At 33.2% G+C, this 20,293-nt stretch overlaps 1 protein-coding gene across 2 annotated transcripts in view; it reads left to right on the forward strand.

The window, feature by feature from the left end:
* The first annotated feature begins 8,099 nt into the window (after positions 1 to 8,099).
* LOC130231160 (myosin-binding protein H-like) overlaps positions 8,100 to 20,293 on the forward strand; it is a 61,102-nt gene continuing 48,908 nt past the window's right edge. The window contains exons 1-3 of one of the 2 annotated variants that reach the window (XM_056460600.1): positions 8,100 to 8,455; positions 14,975 to 15,034; positions 15,168 to 15,302. In XM_056460600.1, the coding sequence (XP_056316575.1) occupies positions 8,161 to 8,455; positions 14,975 to 15,034; positions 15,168 to 15,302 (490 nt within the window). In that variant the 5' untranslated portion in view covers positions 8,100 to 8,160. The remainder of the gene's footprint in view (positions 8,456 to 14,974; positions 15,035 to 15,167; positions 15,303 to 20,293) is intronic. The other variant, XM_056460601.1, reaches the window with a different exon arrangement.

Consider the following 20,293-nt stretch of genomic DNA (forward strand, 5'->3'; position numbering starts at 1 on the left):
TATATATATAGATAGATATATATAGATAGATAGATAATAGAGATAGATAGATAGATAGATAGATAGATAGATAGATAGATAGATAGATCGATAGATAGATAGATAGATAGATTAGATAGATAGATAGATAGATAGATATGTAAAAAATATACCAAATTGTTTATTTAAAAATTTAATTAAGACCATTTAACATATTGTTTTCTGAATTGCACTTCAAAGACATTTTTAAAAACATTTTTTTATTTAATTAAACTTAAAACATCATCTAAATATGGTTGTTGTTACCCTTAGTCAATGCATTAGAAATTTTATTTATATATAAATATATACAGGGCTTGACATTTCAGCTGTGGCGGGTTAGACAGCCATCGCCACTAGCCACTCCTGGCCGGATTGAACATTTTTTTAAACTTGTAGTTTCTTACAAACAGGGTTCGACAATAAAGATGGCCCAATATTCGTGGCAAATGTGTTCTTAGAATCGAAAAGCAGCACGACTGACAAAATAACTTTGTTCACACAGGCAAAAGAAGACCGAATACCGAATGAGAGGATAATTAAACATTCTTTTAAACAGATTATTAATTGGCCAAATGTTAACCTTGTGTGCGTAATCGTCCTTTCATTATCACCTGCTTTCATTTGCTTATAGTTATTGTTATGTGGTTTAATTACCATTGGTGTTACAATAAAATTGCTTTTTAGAGATTAACCCCTCATTTATGTGTGGTTAACTGGTGATATGAGACCTATTTTTTTTTTTTTTTCAATTTTTTATTTATTTATTTTTTTAAGTAAGGTTTTATTGAATAAACAGTGCATGTATATAGCTATAATTGGCTTGTTTTGACACACAATTTAAAATTTGTAGCTAAGAAATGACACTTTAAATTTACAGTAACTACTATAATTATACTTCATTCCAAATCCAAACAACAATTCTGCATCCTGTTTTAAAAGATGATAATCCCTGCTATAGGGGGCAGCGTTCTCAAAACCCAAAGCTTAAGTTTTATATGTTTAAGCACACCTCACTAACATGCTGTAAAGACAATTAGTGTCCAGAGAGACTTCCCAGACCACAAACTGACTATTTCTCTGCACTATGATTTTCTGGTACTGTAGAGACGTTTCCGACTTGGCTTTGACACTGATCTCAGCTCAGGGGTTTGTTATCTCAGGCCTCTCTAGTTAGATTCAATAACTGCTGTCTATCTTCTCAGTTAACTGCTCTCTTTGTAGCAAACGGTGCAAATGTAGGAAACCAAATACTCAGTGCTTTATTCTGTATGAGCCTTTCATTTGGAGAGGACTCCCCCAACCAAGATTATCTTTGATTATTTGGTGCTATCTCTAATATTATGGAAAAACGTTTCCAAATGTCTCGGTTTTAGCAAGAACCGCACTTGACATCCATCATCATCATACTCTTTAAAGAGATGGTTCATCATAAAATGATAACTTTGTAATTTACTCGCACTCAAGTGGCTTTTTATGAATTTCTTTCTTCTGTTGAACACAAAATGAAGTGTATTTATAAACTAATTTCGAGAGCATCACATGCTTATGATTGACCACAGCTGGTCCTGCATTAGCTATCATACGATTTACATACAAATAACCACATTTCCTTACATTAGTCATCTTCGTCTTGAAGAATCCCCCATCCACCCCTATTTCTCCCCCTCTTTCCCAGATGAATCTAGGACAGGGTGGCTCCAGTGGTTAGCACTCTTGACCAGTTGGCGTCTCTGTGTGGAGTTTACATGTTCTCGTGGGTTTCTCCCAGCTGCTCCGGTTTCCTCCCACAGTCCAAAGACATGCAGTATACAGTAAGGGAATTGAATTGGCACAGTATATGAGCGATTTAGTACTGGGCATTCACTGTATAAACATATGCTGGTATATTTAGCAGTTCATTCCGCCATGGCAACCCCTAATAATCAAGGAATAGGCTCAACGAACGAATTCGGGGGAGCTCTCGAGACCAGAGCTCAAACTCCCCTCTGACCCGATGAAACGAGGGTGAGCCCCGGGCTCGAGGATCTTCTGAGCTCAGGGCTCTCTCACAGGACAGCATGCCAAACATGCTTTATTATCAATCATCAACTACACTCACTGGCCACTTTATTAGGTACACCTCTCCAACTGCTCCTTAATGCAAAGTTCTAATCAACCAATCACATGGCAGCAACTCAAAAGTGCATTTAGGCATGTAGAAATGGTCAAGATGATCTGCTGCTGCTCAAACCGAGCATCAGAATGGGGAAGTAAGGTGGTTTAAGTAATTTTAAACGTGGCATGGTTGTTGGTGCCAGACGGGCTGGTCTGAGTATTTCAGAAACTGCTGATCTACTGGGATTTTCACGTACAACCATCTGTAATGTTTACAGAGAATGGTCAGAAAAGAGGAAATATCCAGTGAGCGGCAGTTCTGTGGCTGCAAATGCCTTGTTGATGCCAGAGGTCAGAGGAGAATGGCCAGACTGGTTCCAGCTGATAGAAAGGCAACAGTAACTCAAATAAGCACTCGTTACAACCGAGGTCTGCAGAAGAGCATCTCTGACACACAACACGTCCAACCTTGAGGCGGATGGGCTACAGCAGCAGAAGACCACACCGGGTGCCACTCCTGTCAGCTAAGAACAGGAAACTGAGGCTACAATTCACACAGGCTCACCAAAACTGGACAATAGAAGATTGGAAAAACATTGCCTGGTCTGAGTCTCGAGTTCTGCTGCAACATTCAGATGGTAGGGTCAGAATTCGTCATCAACAACATGAAAGCATGGATCCATTCTGCCTTGCATCAACGGTTCAGGCTGGTGGTGGTGGTGTAATGGTGTGGGGGATATTTTCTTAGCACACTTTGAGCCCAATAGTACCAATTGAGCATCGTGTGCATTGATGCTATCATGTCAATATGGAGCAAAATCTCAGAGGAATATTTCCAGTACCTTGTTGAATCTATGCCACGAAGAATTAAGGCAGTTCTGAAGGCAAAAGAAGGTCCAACCCGGTACTAGTAAGGTGTACCTAATAAAGTGGCCGGTGAGTGTAAGCCACTCTTGAAATAAGATATTCTAAAGAATGCCGGAAAAATCCAGCCATTTACATCGAAATACAAAATACTATTAAAGTCAATGGTTGTTTTGGTCTTCAGTATATCTTTCTTAGTGTCCAACATAAGAAATTTAGAATTGAAACTAACAGGATGAATAAATTATGACAATTAAATTTTTGTGTGAACTATCCCTTTAAGAGCATCTGTAGGATCAAGTGATCATTTTAGTTGAATGATTTTTTTTTAGCGTTACAATAAGCATCAATAGTAGTAGTTTATTCATCACACACACACACACACACACACACAAATCCATTAAAAAAATCACTATCAAAACCAACCTCCTACACTTAACATATCAAACATTTCGTTATAATCAATATCAGTCTCATCACCTAATATATATAAATACATGTCTCTTACAGAAGAGGATTTGTTCACAGAAAGCAGTGGTGGACCAGTAATTTCCCATCTGAATCTACTATTCAAAACATGCATGTAGGTGAGATTTAAGCAAAAACAAAGTAACTCAAATCATTCCACTCCTTTATATCGCATCTCATATATCACATTGTGTAAATATGATTTCCGTAGTTCCTTCTCTGAGGGTTTGTGGAGTTTATTAGCCAAATAGAGAGATTCATAAGATGGCCAAGCGATTGGGTTTTCATTTAGCCTTCTTCAGTTGCGCTGCTGCTGCTGCTTTAAAGTCTTAATATGTGACATTTATATTTGATTACATTCCAGACTTAAGACAGTGTGTCAATGGCTTTTGTTGCGCATACTTCAGAGATCGCATTCGTGCAATTTAGCGAATGCTACATTTCATAACAGCGCCTCAATGCTGAATTACCTGGATATTGAATCTGGATCAGCGAATAAAGCTAATCGTTGAGGGAATGAATCTCATTCGGTGGTAGAAATCTCATTTGAAGTGTGACTAAAGCCGCTGTGCACTGTCTGCATCATGTTATTGTGCCTGTAACCGTGTGATAGCTGTGCCGTGTTGTGCAAAGACCCATTTATCGAGACAATTCAGCAACTTTTTACTGTCTAGTTTGTCTGTGCTGGAATTGTGACGACAGCGCATGGATGGTGATTGGTAAAACTGTATCTTTTACATTGATTTTACTGTTTATCTGTTGCTTTTTCACTCTTTAACGCACCTTTTTTAAAGTAAGTTATATTATATTGTTGCAATAATTTGTTAAACAGAGTCAGGAACTCAGAGGGGTATTGATTGTATGTTGGATGTATGGATGATGGGGCTTTCATATCAGGTGGATTGTAGAATAAATATTAATAATATTTCCTTACATAAATATAGTGCTTTCTGGACACTCAAAGCGCTTTACACACATTTTTGGAGGGAATTTCCTCATCCACCACCAGTGTGCAGCATCCACCTGGAAGACGTTATGGCAGCCATATTGCGCCAGACCGCACACCAGGTGATTGGTGGAGAGGAGACAAACATCCCCAGATGATATGGGGATGGTTAGGAGGCCATGATGGACATAGGCCAGTGGGCAAATTTGGCCAGGATGCCGGGGTTAAACCCCTTCTCTTTTTCAAAGGACATCCTGGGATTTTTAACGACCACAGAGAGTCAGGACCTCGGTTTAATGTCTTATTCGAAAGTCAGCGCTCATTGAGCAGTATAGAGTCCTCTTCATTATACTGGGGTGTTAGGACCCACACAGACCGAAGTTTGAGCGCCCCCTGCTGGTCTAACACCACTAAAGTTAAATTAAATAAATAAAAAGAAATTAAAATAAAATGACTATAAAATAAAATGTAATAAAAGAAAACTAAAATAAAGAAAATAAAAATACAAAATGTAATAAAAATAAATAAAACAGAAATAAAATAAAAATAAATTAAATAAAAAATAAATAAAAAATAAAGCAAAACAAAAAATAAAAAAATTATAATTAAATTTAATAAAATAAAAAGAAATGTAAAAAATGAAAATAAAAATAAATAAAGTAAGAGGACCAATGTATGGATATTACAGACACTGAGTGGTGAGAAGTTGCTGAATAGTCCCTTCACTTTATGCAGTGCTTGATATCGATTAAAAAAAATCCAAAACTATTGCAGAAAAGGTTATAAGAAAGAAGTCAAAACGTGCAATGGGTTTCTAAATGTCGTATACGCATGTCACCTATGTGTGAAGCAGAATTACGGATGTGTTCTACCTAATTTGAGGTTGTAAAAGGAATGATATTGCTTTGTAATTCCCCCCCAAATGATTGTTTGTACAACTTTGGTTCCATTTTGTACAGAACGTTATAAATGTAAACATTGTACATAGCGTGGCCCTGCAACAACAATCATTTAAGATGAAAAAACAAACACATATTGTCATGAAGAAATGTGCTTTGTATGGAAGATTTGTGCTTTTGTTAATGATGGAGTGGTCCAGTATACATGAGAACTGGCCGCTTCGGATGTTCGCAGAAATGACCACTGAGATGTTGTCCATCTGTCATAATAAACCACTACGTTCGTTAACCTCGGTTCTTTCTTGAGTTTTGCATATTAAGTGCTGAATCTTCAGCTTTAATTGATAGGACAGTAGGGAGTATTGACAGGAAAGTGTGGGGAGCAGAGAGAGGGGAAGTATCTGCATAGGACCACGAGGGGGGAATCGAACTCGGGTCGCCGTGAGCACCGGAGTGCATGTGTCAACGCACTAACAACTACACCACTGGTGCCGACTTATGTGTAAATTTACAATTAAATAACAAACTGCAGACACAACATTGAGTGATCTAACCCCATTTGTGTGCATTTATTTTACAAAATCTTGCAAAAATATACTCAACTAACATTGTAAGTGATTAGTTACTTAAAGGGGTGTTCCTGAGTGTATTTTTAAGACTTGGTTGTGTTTATAAAATGCAAATGTGTGCTCATGCTTCACTTGTAGAAAATCACGTTATTTGTTTGTATATCTTTGATTATTTATAACTACTCAGCTAATATGAAAACGACTGTCATATTTCCTAGTTCCTTCAAAGGGCCACCCTCAAGAGGCTCTGATTGGTCAGCTAACATAAAGTGCTGTGACCAGCACTGTCAGATCGGCTCCAGATTGGCTTTATCGTAGATCGCCTCCACGTCACCAGGAAAAGTGTCATGCCTTTACAAGCACGTGCTGTGTAATAATGGATCATAATAATGCAAATAAATCCAAATATGTTTATCCAGGAGATAAATAGATGAGTAGCAATGAGTGAAAGTCACAGCAGCGTTGTCATGGAGTGTTTTCATCCGTGCCTGCCGGCTGCCTCGTAGCTATTGGGCACACGTGGACATTCATCCCAGTGCGCTTCATTCACAACACTTCAGTTGCTGCCCAGTAGGACATTATATGTAGATAAATGTATATAAATCAGTGCTTAATTTGAGCCGGATCTTTTCAATAAAGAAAAGGAAGCCATGTAGTCGTTTGCAGTCACATATCGACACCTATTCCATCGGCAATAAGAGTCCCCGGTAACCCAGACCAATTATAGAGTCGCGCTGTTATTTGTGGGTCATTTGCATAGCGCTACTTGCATTGTATTTGTATTGCCTCACACAATAAACATTACATTTATTTTTATATGATGTAAAAGTAGTCAAAAACAATGGACAACAACACAGCGGATAACGGTAAATCTAAATATTATTATTATTATTATTTATTACTGATTGAATTATTTTATTATTCATTTTTATTTTATTTTATTTTGTTGATCTTATTTTGTGTTAATTTCAAATCTTCTGAAATGTCTTTATTTTTTAACACAAAATAAGATGAAAAATAAACAAATTAAAATGTATAATTAATACTATAATTAATTTCTTGTGGAAAACCTGATGCGGTCCAGCCTCACCCATACTCGGCCTCCAGCGGTCCCCAGGTAAATTGAGTCCCCTGATTTAGAGTAACTGGATTTAAATTTATTGTGTGAAGTCTGACTTTATAAGCATGTGTTACATCTAACCTTCTGTCTGTTACAACTTGCCCCACAGGTGGGGTAAATAGTAAGATTTTTACTCCTGGCACTTTTGGCAGTTCTTCACAGAAATCATAGGTCCGGCAATCATACAACCAGTGCTCATATGTAGGAGAGGCTTGTGTGTTGTAGGCATGGTATGATAACCTTGGATAAAAATATCACGCTATTGTGCTCACTACTCTAAAATATATTGTTTTTAAATGTCTGGGTAAAAAACTAAAACTTTTTTGCCCTTTGAAAACAATACATTTTATTTTTTGAAAGATTTATAATTGTTTGGAGCAGTAAACATGTCAGGCTAAATAATTCAAAAGATTAATTGACTTCTGCTGTCTTCATTAGTTTCAAAAACACAGATTTCTTTACAATTTAAAATGGCATCTTTGGATATTTTTCCTGGTGGAGATTCTGTTGTCCTAAAAAAATGCAAATAAAAAAACCTTACACATACCTTAAGAACGGTATTACAGAAAATTTTGGCAGTTTTAAAACCTTGACTTTTCCAAACCACCATATATTTATTGGTGTGTGTGTATATATATATATATATATATATATATATATATATATATATATATATATATATATATATATATATATATATATATATATATATATATATATATATATATATATATATATATATATATATATATATATATATATGGTTTATTTAACCCCGTTACTTTGTTCATTGGCTTTCCCCTACTTTTCTCTCCGTTACACACTCAAAAGTATAGGTCTACTTATTCTTCACAAAACATAATTTTAAGACTAGAATAGGCGAATTAGGACGCAGCATAACCTATTTTACCTTTTGTTTTTGTTAAAACACGTTTTTAAGTTTTCCTTGTGTGATTTGTCTAATTAAATGAGTGTAGGCCTAGATACTGTACTTCTGAGGGCGCCCCTTCCCCCTTCTCATCACCATCAGCTGAAGTGTCCATGATGCTGAGCTCCGGACACTTGAGACTCTCCCTAGGGGAGGAGTTGGCCGTGCCTGAGCCTATAAATCCGGGGTGACCCTCTCCAGGCTGAGCCGAAGGACTTACTAGGTCAGAGGGATCCCTGAAGCGGACAAGCATGCCGGCAAAACCTGCACCGATAAAGAAGTCGGCTAAGGCCGCGAAGAAGGAGGAGCCAGCACCGGCACCCGCACCCGCACCGGAGCCCGAGCCCACACCCGCTCCTGAGCCCGCTCCCGCCGAACCAGCACCCGCGGAGCCTGCACCAGCCGAGGCCGCTCCAGCAGAAGCCGCCCCGGCTGAAGGAGCCCCGGCGGAGGCACCGGCTGAAGGAGCGCCCGCTGAAGCAGCAGCACCGGCCGAAGCCCCTCCAGCTGAAGCTCCACCAGCCGAACCCGCGGCTCCTCCTGCAGGTACTGAGCGCGCGCGGAGATCCCAACCGTGCATCAATGAGAAAGTCAAGATACACTGGGTGAATGAATCTCTCAAAAACAGAGCTGTCAATAGCTTTACTTATCCCAAGAGGAATGCAGTCATATTTCAGTCCAACATTACAAGGAAAAATAAATGATAAATAGCACGAAGAAAATTAGAAAGGGACACTTTATTTTAAGGGATCCTTCGCTAAAAAAATACTCAAAAGATTTACTATTTTTAAGATAACTGGTAGCAAAACGATATATTGGCCTGAATTTACAGATAAAAATTTAATTTGTTTAAATTCAGCCCATGTAAATTATTTCCAACCAGCTACCTTAATAAATCCAATGAATCTGTTTTTTTTTCTTCAGTGTTATTACTCATGTACTTTATTAATTTCAATACATTATGAATAGTTATAAGCAAATAAACATAACCCTATCCATAAGTATACATCTAATCAATTAATATTATTAAATGAATTGCAAGAAAAAGTGTAACCGTACAAAGTGAGTACATATATAAAATAGTCAACATTTGAAGTGGATCACATCCTTCATATGCTGACTACTGTATTTTACAACATTGTAAGAACTGTCACAAAAATCTTACCATGCTTGCTCTAAAAATAGATCTTTTCTGTGTGGGCATTTCAGCTTCTTATCATTATCTTATGATTTCTGGTGAAATACGACACTGTTTTTGAGAGATCTGTCATTCTATCATTACATGCAAACAAACAAACAGACACTATTAACAAAATGCATGTCATAACAATTATCTCCTAATGCATGAGAACTCAATGCACATAACTGCTGGTGCCAAGAGCTCTTGGTAGCTACTTGGAAAATATCTGAGTGCAGCTGATGGTTTAAAAAAAACAGCAGCGAGCGTCTACACCTGTTAACCTCTCCTCACTTCCACACCATACTGATCACAGCAGCTGTTCAGGCTGAACTACTCACACCCACGCCGCTACTCTGGGTGTCTTTGATAGGATAAAATAATCATGGTAATAAAAAAAATCTATGTTTTATTCATTCAAAAGCTGTTTAGTTGACCTACTCACACACGTTCTGCTACTTTGGGTGTCTTTTGAAATAAAGCTGATAATTTAATAAATGAAATAATAATAGAAATAAAAATGATCTGCTCTGCTACTTTAGGGATCTTTGATATCCAAAAATATATAATAATAAATGTAATATTAGTCATAAAAAATATCTTTTAATTTTAAGAATAAATAAGATTTTTTTCTCATCTTTTACTAGATTAAAATTTTTTAATAGATTAAAAAGCTGTTCGGTCGACCTACTCAGCACCCGTTCTTTTGGGTGTCTTCGGAAAAAAAAATTAATAAATAAAATAATAATAGAAATAATATATTTTTTTTATCTCCTCTGCTACTTTTGGAGTCTTTTATATCCAAAAAAATGCAATAATAATAATATTAATAATAATAATAATAATAATGAAAGAAATCTACCTTTTAATAGATTAAAAAGCTGTTCGGTCGACCTACTCAGCACCCGTTCTTTTGGGTGTCTTCGAAATTTTAAAAAAAATTTATAAATAAAATAATAATAGAAATAATATATATTTTTTAATCTCCTCTGCTACTTTAGGAGTCTTTTATATCCAAAAAAAATGCAATAATATTAATAATAATAATAATGAAAGAAATCTACCTTTTATTAGATTAAAAAGCTGTTCAGTCAACCTACTCAGCACCTGTTCTGCTATTTTGGGTCTTCAAAATAAAATAAAAAATTATTAAATAAAATAATGATAGAAATCTACCTTTTATTAGATTAAAAAGCTGTTCAGTCGACCTACTCAACACCCGCGCCGCTACTCTACTTTGATATAATAAAATAATCATGTTAATAAAGAAATCTACCTTTTATTAGATTAAAAACCTACTCGGCACCGTTCTGCTATTTTGGCTGTCTTTAAAATGAAATAAAACAATTATTAAATAAAATAATAATAGAAATTGCTCTGCTACATTTGGAGTCTTTTATATCAATCATTCATTTTCTTTACGGCTTAGTCCCTTTATTAATCTGGGGTCACCACAGCGGAATGAACCGCCAACTTATCCAGCATATGTTTTACGCAGTGGATGCCCTTCCAGCTGCAACCCATCACTGGGGTGACAAACATCCACACTCATTCACACACATACACTATGGACAATTTTAGCCTACCCAGTTCACCTGTACCACATGTTTTTGAAAAACATGTTTTTGGAATGTTTTTGGGAACCGGAGCGCCCGGAGGAAACCCACATGAACACGGAGAGAACATGCAAACTCCACACAGAAACTGCAACCTTCTTACTGTGAGGCAAACGTGCTACCCACTGCACCACCATGCAGCCCCTCTTTTATATCCAAATTTATAATAATAATAATAATAATAATAATAATAATAATAATAATAATAATAATAATAATAATAATAATAGTTATTTTAAAAATCTACCTTTTATTAGATTAAAAAGCTGTTCACTTGACCAACTCAACACCCGCGCCGCTACTTGTTTTTGAAACATTTTTTTATAATAATAATTATAATAGAAAAAAAAATGCTCTGCTATTTTAGGGGTCTTGGATATCCAAAGATATAATAATAATAATAATAATAATAATAATCATAAAAAAGTTTTTATCTGTCTATCTTTTATCAGTTACACTTGTTTTGCTACTTTGGGTCTCTTTGAAGTAATAAAAATAAATAAAAAAATAAATGAAATAATAATAGAAATAACTCGTCCATATAAATAAATAATTACATTCGATTTGCTACTTTGGGTAAAAATACTTTACTTCACTTAAAATAAAGTTAATAATAATAATAATATAATTTTTATTAGTTAAAAAGCTGTTCAGTTTGACCCTTTAGTATTATTATTACTATTAGTTATTATTACTATTGTTACTACTATATTAGTATTATTTTTATTATTATTGTGAATATTTTTTTATTTTTGCTTTCAATAAATAAAATTACGGTAGCTTATAGATAATGGTAGAATGGCAGAAAGCTTGTTGAAAATAATTTGATACAGTTCCCTTATTGCTATTATTATTATTATTATTATTAACATAATTTATGGTAGCACCGAGGTTTTTTTTTTTAGAGCAATATTTTTTTTTTAATTTCTTAAAGTTCACCCCAACAATGTAAATGTACTCCATATTTACTCACTCTCAAGTGGTTTCAAGCCTTTTTAAGTTTCTTTTTTTGCTGAACAACACAAAAGATGATATTAAGAAGAATGTTAGAAACGGGTAACCATTGACTTCCCTAATATGGGAGGAAAATGCAAATCCTCCAATGTAAAGCTCACAATATTTTGTCTAATTTTGGTGTTTGCGAAACTCAAGCACAGGCCTTCTCGTGAGCTTCCTCAGAAGCCCAGTTGCTTTGTGCTTAAATTCAATCCTTCAGTATAATCTGCGGTCATTCATGTGATAATCTGTGTACTTTACTCTCTAACAAAAGCAGAGCGTGCTTTTCACCACCTGTGCAATTATTATTTTAGCACCAGCTATGTCCACTGAGGCAGAGATATTTAGAGCTCGTGTTGAATGCCAGCGTCCCTATTTACAGTTTTAGCACAATGCTTGAAGAACAATAAATATTTAACAATGATGTTTTAATTAGCAAGACCAATGTTTTTGAGTAAGAAGGTAGGTTTATTGTCAATTATTCACAGATTTTTGCTTTTAGAAAAGACAAAATCATAGAAGATTTAATAATGATAGCTTAAAACATCAACAAACAAAACTGGATTTATGTATATTCAACTCTTTTGTGTGATGTGCTTACTGCATTCACTATTAAAACATGCTGGATCCACACAATTCCTTCATGTTGTCTTAACACAAATTATGCTAACTATTTACTGTAAGTGGATTGAACTTAAAATAATTAAGTTGTCCCCCCAAAAAAGCTTGAGAATTGTGTTGCTTCAACTCATTTTAAGTAGTTTTAAAAAGTAGCCAAATACGTTTTTTAGTCTTTGCTATCATTAGTTGACATTATTGTTCACTCAAGATTAAATGTACTGAAATATATTTGAAAACAGATAAATATTTGTGGATGTCAATGATCTCAATATGACCAAATATGATGTCTTCGCTTAATGACTACATGCACTAAAAAACATGTTTGCTGCAAACTTATTATGTTTTAAATTTTATTTAAATTTAATTTAATTTTATTTAAATATTATTTAAAATGAGCTGAAATAACACAATTCTTGAGTTTTTTTTTTCTTTTTTGGGGGGTGGGGGGGTAACTTAATTAAGTTCAATTCACTTCAGTTTGTAAAAACTAATAAATTAACTTAATTCCTTCATGTTGCCCCAACACAAGTCAGTTATGTGGAAGCCTGCATTTTTTTACAATGTGATTCCGGTTTGTTATTTTGAGTTATATCGTATGCATGCAGAAGCTCAAATGTTTCGTCCATTCTCACATTTTACTAACATTTAAAAGTGCTTTTGCTGCAGGAGCCGCTGCACACACTGCTGAGGCCCCGCTGATAATAATATCAGGGATGATAAGCATGCGTTTGCTGTCTAAAGCATGCTCAAAGTCAACATGAAAGAGGAAATGTTTGTAACTCCTAATACCACAACACCAGTCATAAGTGTACATTTGATTTAAATATTAGAAAATCTAAAATCTGAGACCTCAAAGATATCAAAATCCTGTAAAAAGTCACCTTTAAAATTGCCCAGATGAAGTGCTTTGTAATGCACTTCACAAAATATCTTTATGAAACAGGATCTTTAATACATAATACATTTTAATACTTTTAATACAACACATTAATACAGATAACATCTTTTATAAATGATACAGTATTTAACTGTAATATGAATTGTATTTTATTGTATGACAGTTATGCAGTATGTTACCGTGTTTTAAAGTAGCATTTTTGGAAATATTCTCTTGGCTACCTTTAAATCCGTATTCTTAAATGCTTAGGAAATACAGTAATTTACCATTTGGACTGGTTTACAGTAAACCAATAAATAAACAATGAAGTAAAAAAATGTATAGAAAAATTTATTACTAGTGGGAAAAAATATTTATTTTACAATATATATTAAACAAATATAAACAATACTGTAAATACAATCACTCTTAATGATTTTGTAAATCATGCAGTATTTAACTGTAATAGGATTTGTATTTTATTGTATGACAGTTATGCAGTATGTTACTATATTTTAAAGTTGCATTTTAGGAAATATCCTCTTGGTGCAATAAGGTATAGTATTTAAACATTAATAGTTCAAGTCTGCTGTGAATTAAAATACTGTAAAAATAAATGAGCGTGAAACCTGATCAGTCATAGAAAATACAGTAATTTACTATTTGGACTGTATTACAGTAAATCAACAAATGATCAATTAATTACAAGTGAATTTTATTATTATATAAAAATATATTACTGGTGAGAGCACTAAAAATACTGTATATTTTACAGTAAATGTATACAAAACTGTAAATACATGCACAGCAATATAAATGGTACTGTAAATATGATTACGGTATTTTTTGTGTACGTTTGCTTTACTGTAAATTGCTGTCAGTAAGTATGGTGTAAATGTACGGTGTAAAAGTCTAATTATTTATGGCTTTTTTCCGCCAGGTTTTCATGTCACAAGGCACATGTACTATTCAAATAAGTAAAACAAATTTAAAATAGTCTCTTAAAAATGCAGACATATCAACATAATACAGAACAACTTTTAAATTGATTAAAAATCATTAAAAATTTATTTTTACAAGTTTATTTTGACATTTACAGTACATTTTAACAGTACGATTTAAAATCAATCATTTTGACCTTTACAATATATTTCAGGCATTTAAATTGATTTAAAATCAATCATTTTGACCTTTACAATATATTTCAGGCATTTAAATTGATTTAAAATCAATCATTTTGACCTTTACAATATATTTCAGGCATTTAAATTGATTTAAAATCAATCATTTTGACCTTTACAATATATTTCAGGCATTTAAATTGATTTAAAATCAAACATTTTGACCTTTACAATATATTTCAGGCATTTAAATTGATTTAAAATCAATCATTTTGACCTTTACAATATATTTCAGGCATTTAAATTGATTTAAAATCAATTATTTTGACCTTTACAATATATTTCAGGCATTTAAATTGATTTAAGACCCATACAATGCATTTTTGGATATTAGCAAAAATACACCCGTGCAATTTAATACTGGTTTTGTGGAATAAAAAGCAATGATGAAACAATTAAGGAAGATTTCATGATGACTTTAAATTCATTTTTCTAATAAAGAGCATCATAAATGCATATATTTTTAAAGCTACTTTTTGGGAGGGTATTATGCCAAAAGTTCCCCCAAGCTCTGATGTCAAAATATTGAACTAAAGCAATGCTTGAAGCGCTATTATATGCTGCTTTTATTAATGTGCCCTGCTTATTTAACACCAGCTGATGCTGAAGCTCCACCAGCCGAGGAAATCAAAGCTCCAACACCTCCACCACCTCCAGGTAATCACACACAAACAGAAAGCGCTTCAGATCAACAGTTTTACTCTAATAGTGTGTGTGTTTTTTCCAACTGAAGCATCAGATGGAGTGCCTGATCATAGTTTGAAGTATTAAAAGTGTTTTTCTCCTGCAGAGCCCACCAGTGAGCCCCTGGAGCTCGGCGTGGAGGACGTCAATGACACCTCTGTCACCATCTCATGGAGACCTCCAGCCACCATCGGCAACTCAGGCCTGGATGGCTACGTTGTGGAAATCTGCAAGGAAGGAAGTAAGTGCTTGTAAATAAAATACAAAGCAACATCTACATTATAAACTTCATAAAATACAAACTATACAAACTAAAATACAAACTATATTACAAACTTGGCACAAATAATGCAATAATATAACAATATAAGGTATAAATCAAGACAGGTTTAGTTTAATTAATTAATTTTTTTATTTATTTAAAGAGTCAGGTTCAAATGAAAGCTTTTATTAATCGCATGCAAAATGAAAGTTTGTATTTACGTAATAAATGTAGTTTAATGTGTATATTTGTTATCTATATATATATATATATATATATATATATATATATATATATATATATATTAGGGGTGCGACGAGACACGAGACTTAGATGCTTTTTTAATGAACTTGTAATGAATGGTATTTTATTTCTATTTAAATGACTTCTATGCCATAAAGGACATGCAAACACTGCTAAATATTTAGCTCTAACCTCTACTCACTGGCTTCTCCCCTGTACAATTTCACATGAGATATCGAACTCCTTTCCACAAGTTGAACGCTTTTTAACGTGTGTTCGGTGATGATGATAACGACGGGTGTGTGTGTGTCTCCATGAGTTCACCGTGTATGTGCGCACTCGGAGATGTGTGTGTCCGTGGTCCTTTACTGACTATTGTGCAGACAATAGTGTCAAATAGCTGTGTGTGTGGCTTTTCCTATTGCGAAATGCGGCTAAAAGTCCTACACGACGGTAATAGTTTGGTTACGGCGTTTACATGTTTTTACTGCACTTGACTTCGATAATTCGAGTAAAATAGGAATACTCCACATGTCTTGATTCCATTCTTTTTTACAACGATTATGACTTTCAGCACATCTAAAGAGCTATTCCATCGCATGGTTACGAGTTGTGGCTAATTTGTGTAGCAGCAGTTGCAGCAGCCTCTGCTTTTGGATGCGGCAAGCCGGCAAACTTTGAACGCCAGTGAAAAAAGTGGTTGCGTCACACCCGCCCAAGCAAACGAGTGATGCGCAACACCGAGGAAGCCCTGGTTGACTTGTGTGTGCAAAGCACTGGATGTGCAGTTTAAATCCAATCCTGCCTCCAATCTTCAGTGCTAAATTCACCCTCACGCTCCATCATAAAACCAGATCACAGCTCATGAGACAACTTTACACCTTGAGAAATCTCATTGCGATTTCGTCTCGCGAGATCTCGTAGCTCGATATCTCGTCATATCCTTAATATATATGAAGAGTTCAGATTCAAAGTCGCTAAACGCCATTTCCGCCAAAAATGAGCTAATGACACTGAGTGAATGCTTTAGGCACGTAATCCATGTTCAACAAATAGTTTTGCTTCAAATCATCTAAATCGCAGCGCCTCCGCATTCAGAAATAACAGTTTGTTGGCAAAAGCCGTTGAACACCACTTGCCTTTGACAGCAAAAGCCGCTATATTCCAAGAACCTATCAGAAGGCGCGAATCGAATCATATGTTTTCAATGTTGCGGCGTGCTGATACGCCGGCTTTTATGAGGAGACTGTTTTATTCCGCTTTTCATTTAGTTTTCAAAAGGAGTTTGATGAGCTGCATGAGCCTGTCCGACTGTCAGTGAATGCAAATGAAAACGTCCCTTACCTCAAAACTCTGTGCATTGTAAGAAAAAGAAAACACACTGTACAGTCGGACTGTACATATATATATATATATATATATATATATATATATATATATATATATATATATATATATATATATATATATATATATATATATATATATATATATATACAGTTGAAGTCAGAATTATTAGCCCCCCTGAATTATTAGCCTCCCTGTTTATTTTTTCCCCCAATCTCTGTTTAACGGAGAGAAGATTTTTTTCAACACATTTCTAAACAGAATAGTTTTAATAACTCATCTCTAATAACTGATTTATTTTATCTTTGCCATGATTACAGTAAATAATATTTAACTAGATATTTTTCAAGACACTTCTATACAGCTTAAAGTGACATTTAAAGGCTAAACTAGGTTAATTAGGTTAACTAGGCAGGTTAGGGTAATTAAAAAGTTATTGAACAATGATGATTTGTTCTGTAGACTATCGATAAACAAATTAGCTTAAAGGGGCTAATAATTTTGTCCTTAAAATGGTATATAAATATATATATTAGTAAATGCACAAATATTATGTAAACACAAATTTTTATTACTTTTATTATTACTATTATACTGTTGTGCATTTTTATTTTATGATAGTATACTTTCAACTTTCATCCAAAGTTCCAATAATTGATATTGCAATAAATATTGTCAGAAATATCCTCTTATTTTTATTACAGTTTTGCCATATACAGTACAGAAAACTAAATGTTAAGCAACGATACACTTTAACAGTAACAGTTCAAATTAAAATGAAGATTATTGTTGACAGCATTATATACAGAGATACTAAGTCAACAAGACGAGTCCAAATGTTATATAACACTCTGCTCACTAAAACATGTCTTTACTAGTTTTAGATTTATTGATGTGATGACACTGTTGTACCTTCATAAATTTATTTTTATGCACCGACTGACTAGATAACAAGTCGATTTCAGACACGTCCAATATAAGTACTGCCAAGTATTTGTGTTCATTTGTTTCTTTAAATCTCTGATGTCTTTTGAGTGTGGGAAATGTGAAGTTTCATCTCAAAATATCACACAAATAATGTTTTATAACTCTTTGAAACTGCCCCTTTAGGCTTTAAACCTAGTTGGGCTCTTTTGGTGACTGTCGCTTTAAATTCAAATGAGATTGTGCTCATTTGCTAAAATACCTGTGCTAAAATACCTGTGTGTCAGCATAGTGGCAGATTCAAAAACAAGACTAACATCCTATTCTAATGAGGGAGAGATCATCACTAATGCGCGGGGCTTTCCCCCTCTGATGACACATACTGTACAATGTAAGAATGTCAATCAAAGTGTTTCTGCAGACTTTTATCAAATGTAACTGTAAACATATTAATAATACCATTAGAAGCTGGTTATATTCAAAGATACAGCTGTGTTATAAGTGATATTTGCCTAATAGGCGCCCTTTAAATGAAACCCAACACAGCATTCAAATGTTCATTAGTGTTTTATTAGCTGGTCAAACCCATGAGCTGCACCTGTCTTCAATCTGTCAACGGCTGCATGTACTGTACAGCAGCTCAGTTCTGGCCCTATATGGACTGAAGCATTTCTAGAAGAGCAGGGCTGGAGCCGTCATGGCAAACGCACTGTAAACAGCTTCACACTTGCTGAGCCAGCAGTTAAATTGCTAATACAGACTGTAAAAATGTATTTGAATGCATGTCAATATCTGAGTTTATTAATCAGTTTCTAAAGTAATCATTTTTGGTTTAAATTGTAATATTTTTAATGCAATAATAATAGTAATTTCAGTTAAAATTCACTTATTAAAAAGTCTATCTAATTATTCAGCCGTGTATTTTTATAATTGTAAATTAATTTATGGTTTTGATCAACAATTATGTTCTAATATTAACACTAAATATCAATAATAATACTTATTTATTAAAATGTTTTCTTTTAAAGGACATTTTTGGATTTTTAGGGAGTGTATTTATTTAAAATAAGAATATTTATATGGATACTTTCATTTAGGGATATTTTTAATGCAATAATAGCACTAATTTCATTTAATTATCACTATCAAAAAGGCTTATCCAGTTATTCAAGGGTGCATTTTTATTATTGTTAATTTAATATAAGGTTTTGATCAACAATTTCGTTTTTTAAATTTTATTTCAACATTTTTGGTTATAATATTAACACTTAATATAAATAATAATTTTTTATTTATTGAATTATTTTCTTTCAAAAGGCATTTTTGGATTTTTAGGCAGTGTATTTATTTAAAATAATTATATTTGGATGTATACTTTTATTTAGTGATATTTTTAATGCGATAATAACACATTTCATTTAATTATCACTCAGAAAAAAGTATATCCAGTTATTCAATTATGCATTTGTATAATTATTAATTGAATGTAAGGTTTTGATCAACAATTGTGTTTTATATTTTATTTCAACATTTTCAGATCTAATATAAACACTAAATATCAATAATAATACTTTATTTATTGAAGTATTTTCTTTCAAAATGCATTGTTGGATTTTTAGGCAGTGTGCTTATTTAAAATAATAATATTTGTATGCATAAGTTTATTTGGTGATATTGTTAATGCAATAATAATACTAATTCTATTATAATATCACTTAGCAAAATGTCTACCTGATTATTCAAGGATGCATTTTATAATTGTTAATTTAATATAAGGTTTTGATCAACAATTGTGTTTATTTTATTTCAATGTTTTTAGTTATAATATTAACACTAAATAGCAATAATAATACTTTATTTATTGAAATATATTCTTTCAAAGGGCATTTTTAGATTTTTAAGCATTATGTTTATTTAAAATAATAATATTTGTTTGTACATTTTTAAATAATGATATTTGTAATACAATAATAGTACAAAGTTTATTAAAATATCACTTATCAAAAGTCTAATTATTCATTTTTATAATTGTTAACTGAATGAAAGCTTTTGTTCAACAATTCAGATTTTAATTATTTTATTTGAATATTTACAGTTATAATATTAACACTACATACCAATAATAATACCTTATTTATTGAAATATTTTCTTTCAAATGGCATTTTTAGATTTTTAGGCAGTGTATCTATTTAAAATAATAATGTTTGTATGTACACTTTTTGCATATATAAATAATTATTCAACAGCTCATAATAATAATTGGTAATTAAATGTGTTAATAAAAGTAAATAAAAGTGTTTTGATCAACAATTCAGATTTTTAGTTTTTATTTCAGTGTTTTCAGATATAATAATAACTCTTAATATCAATAATAATACTTTATTTATTGAAATATTTTCTTTCAAAAGGCATTTTAGATGTTTGCATAGTTGCTAAAATAAAACCGCTAAGCAGA

Source organism: Danio aesculapii, chromosome 6, assembly GCF_903798145.1.
Source record: "Danio aesculapii chromosome 6, fDanAes4.1, whole genome shotgun sequence".
Lineage (NCBI taxonomy): Eukaryota > Metazoa > Chordata > Actinopteri > Cypriniformes > Danionidae > Danio > Danio aesculapii.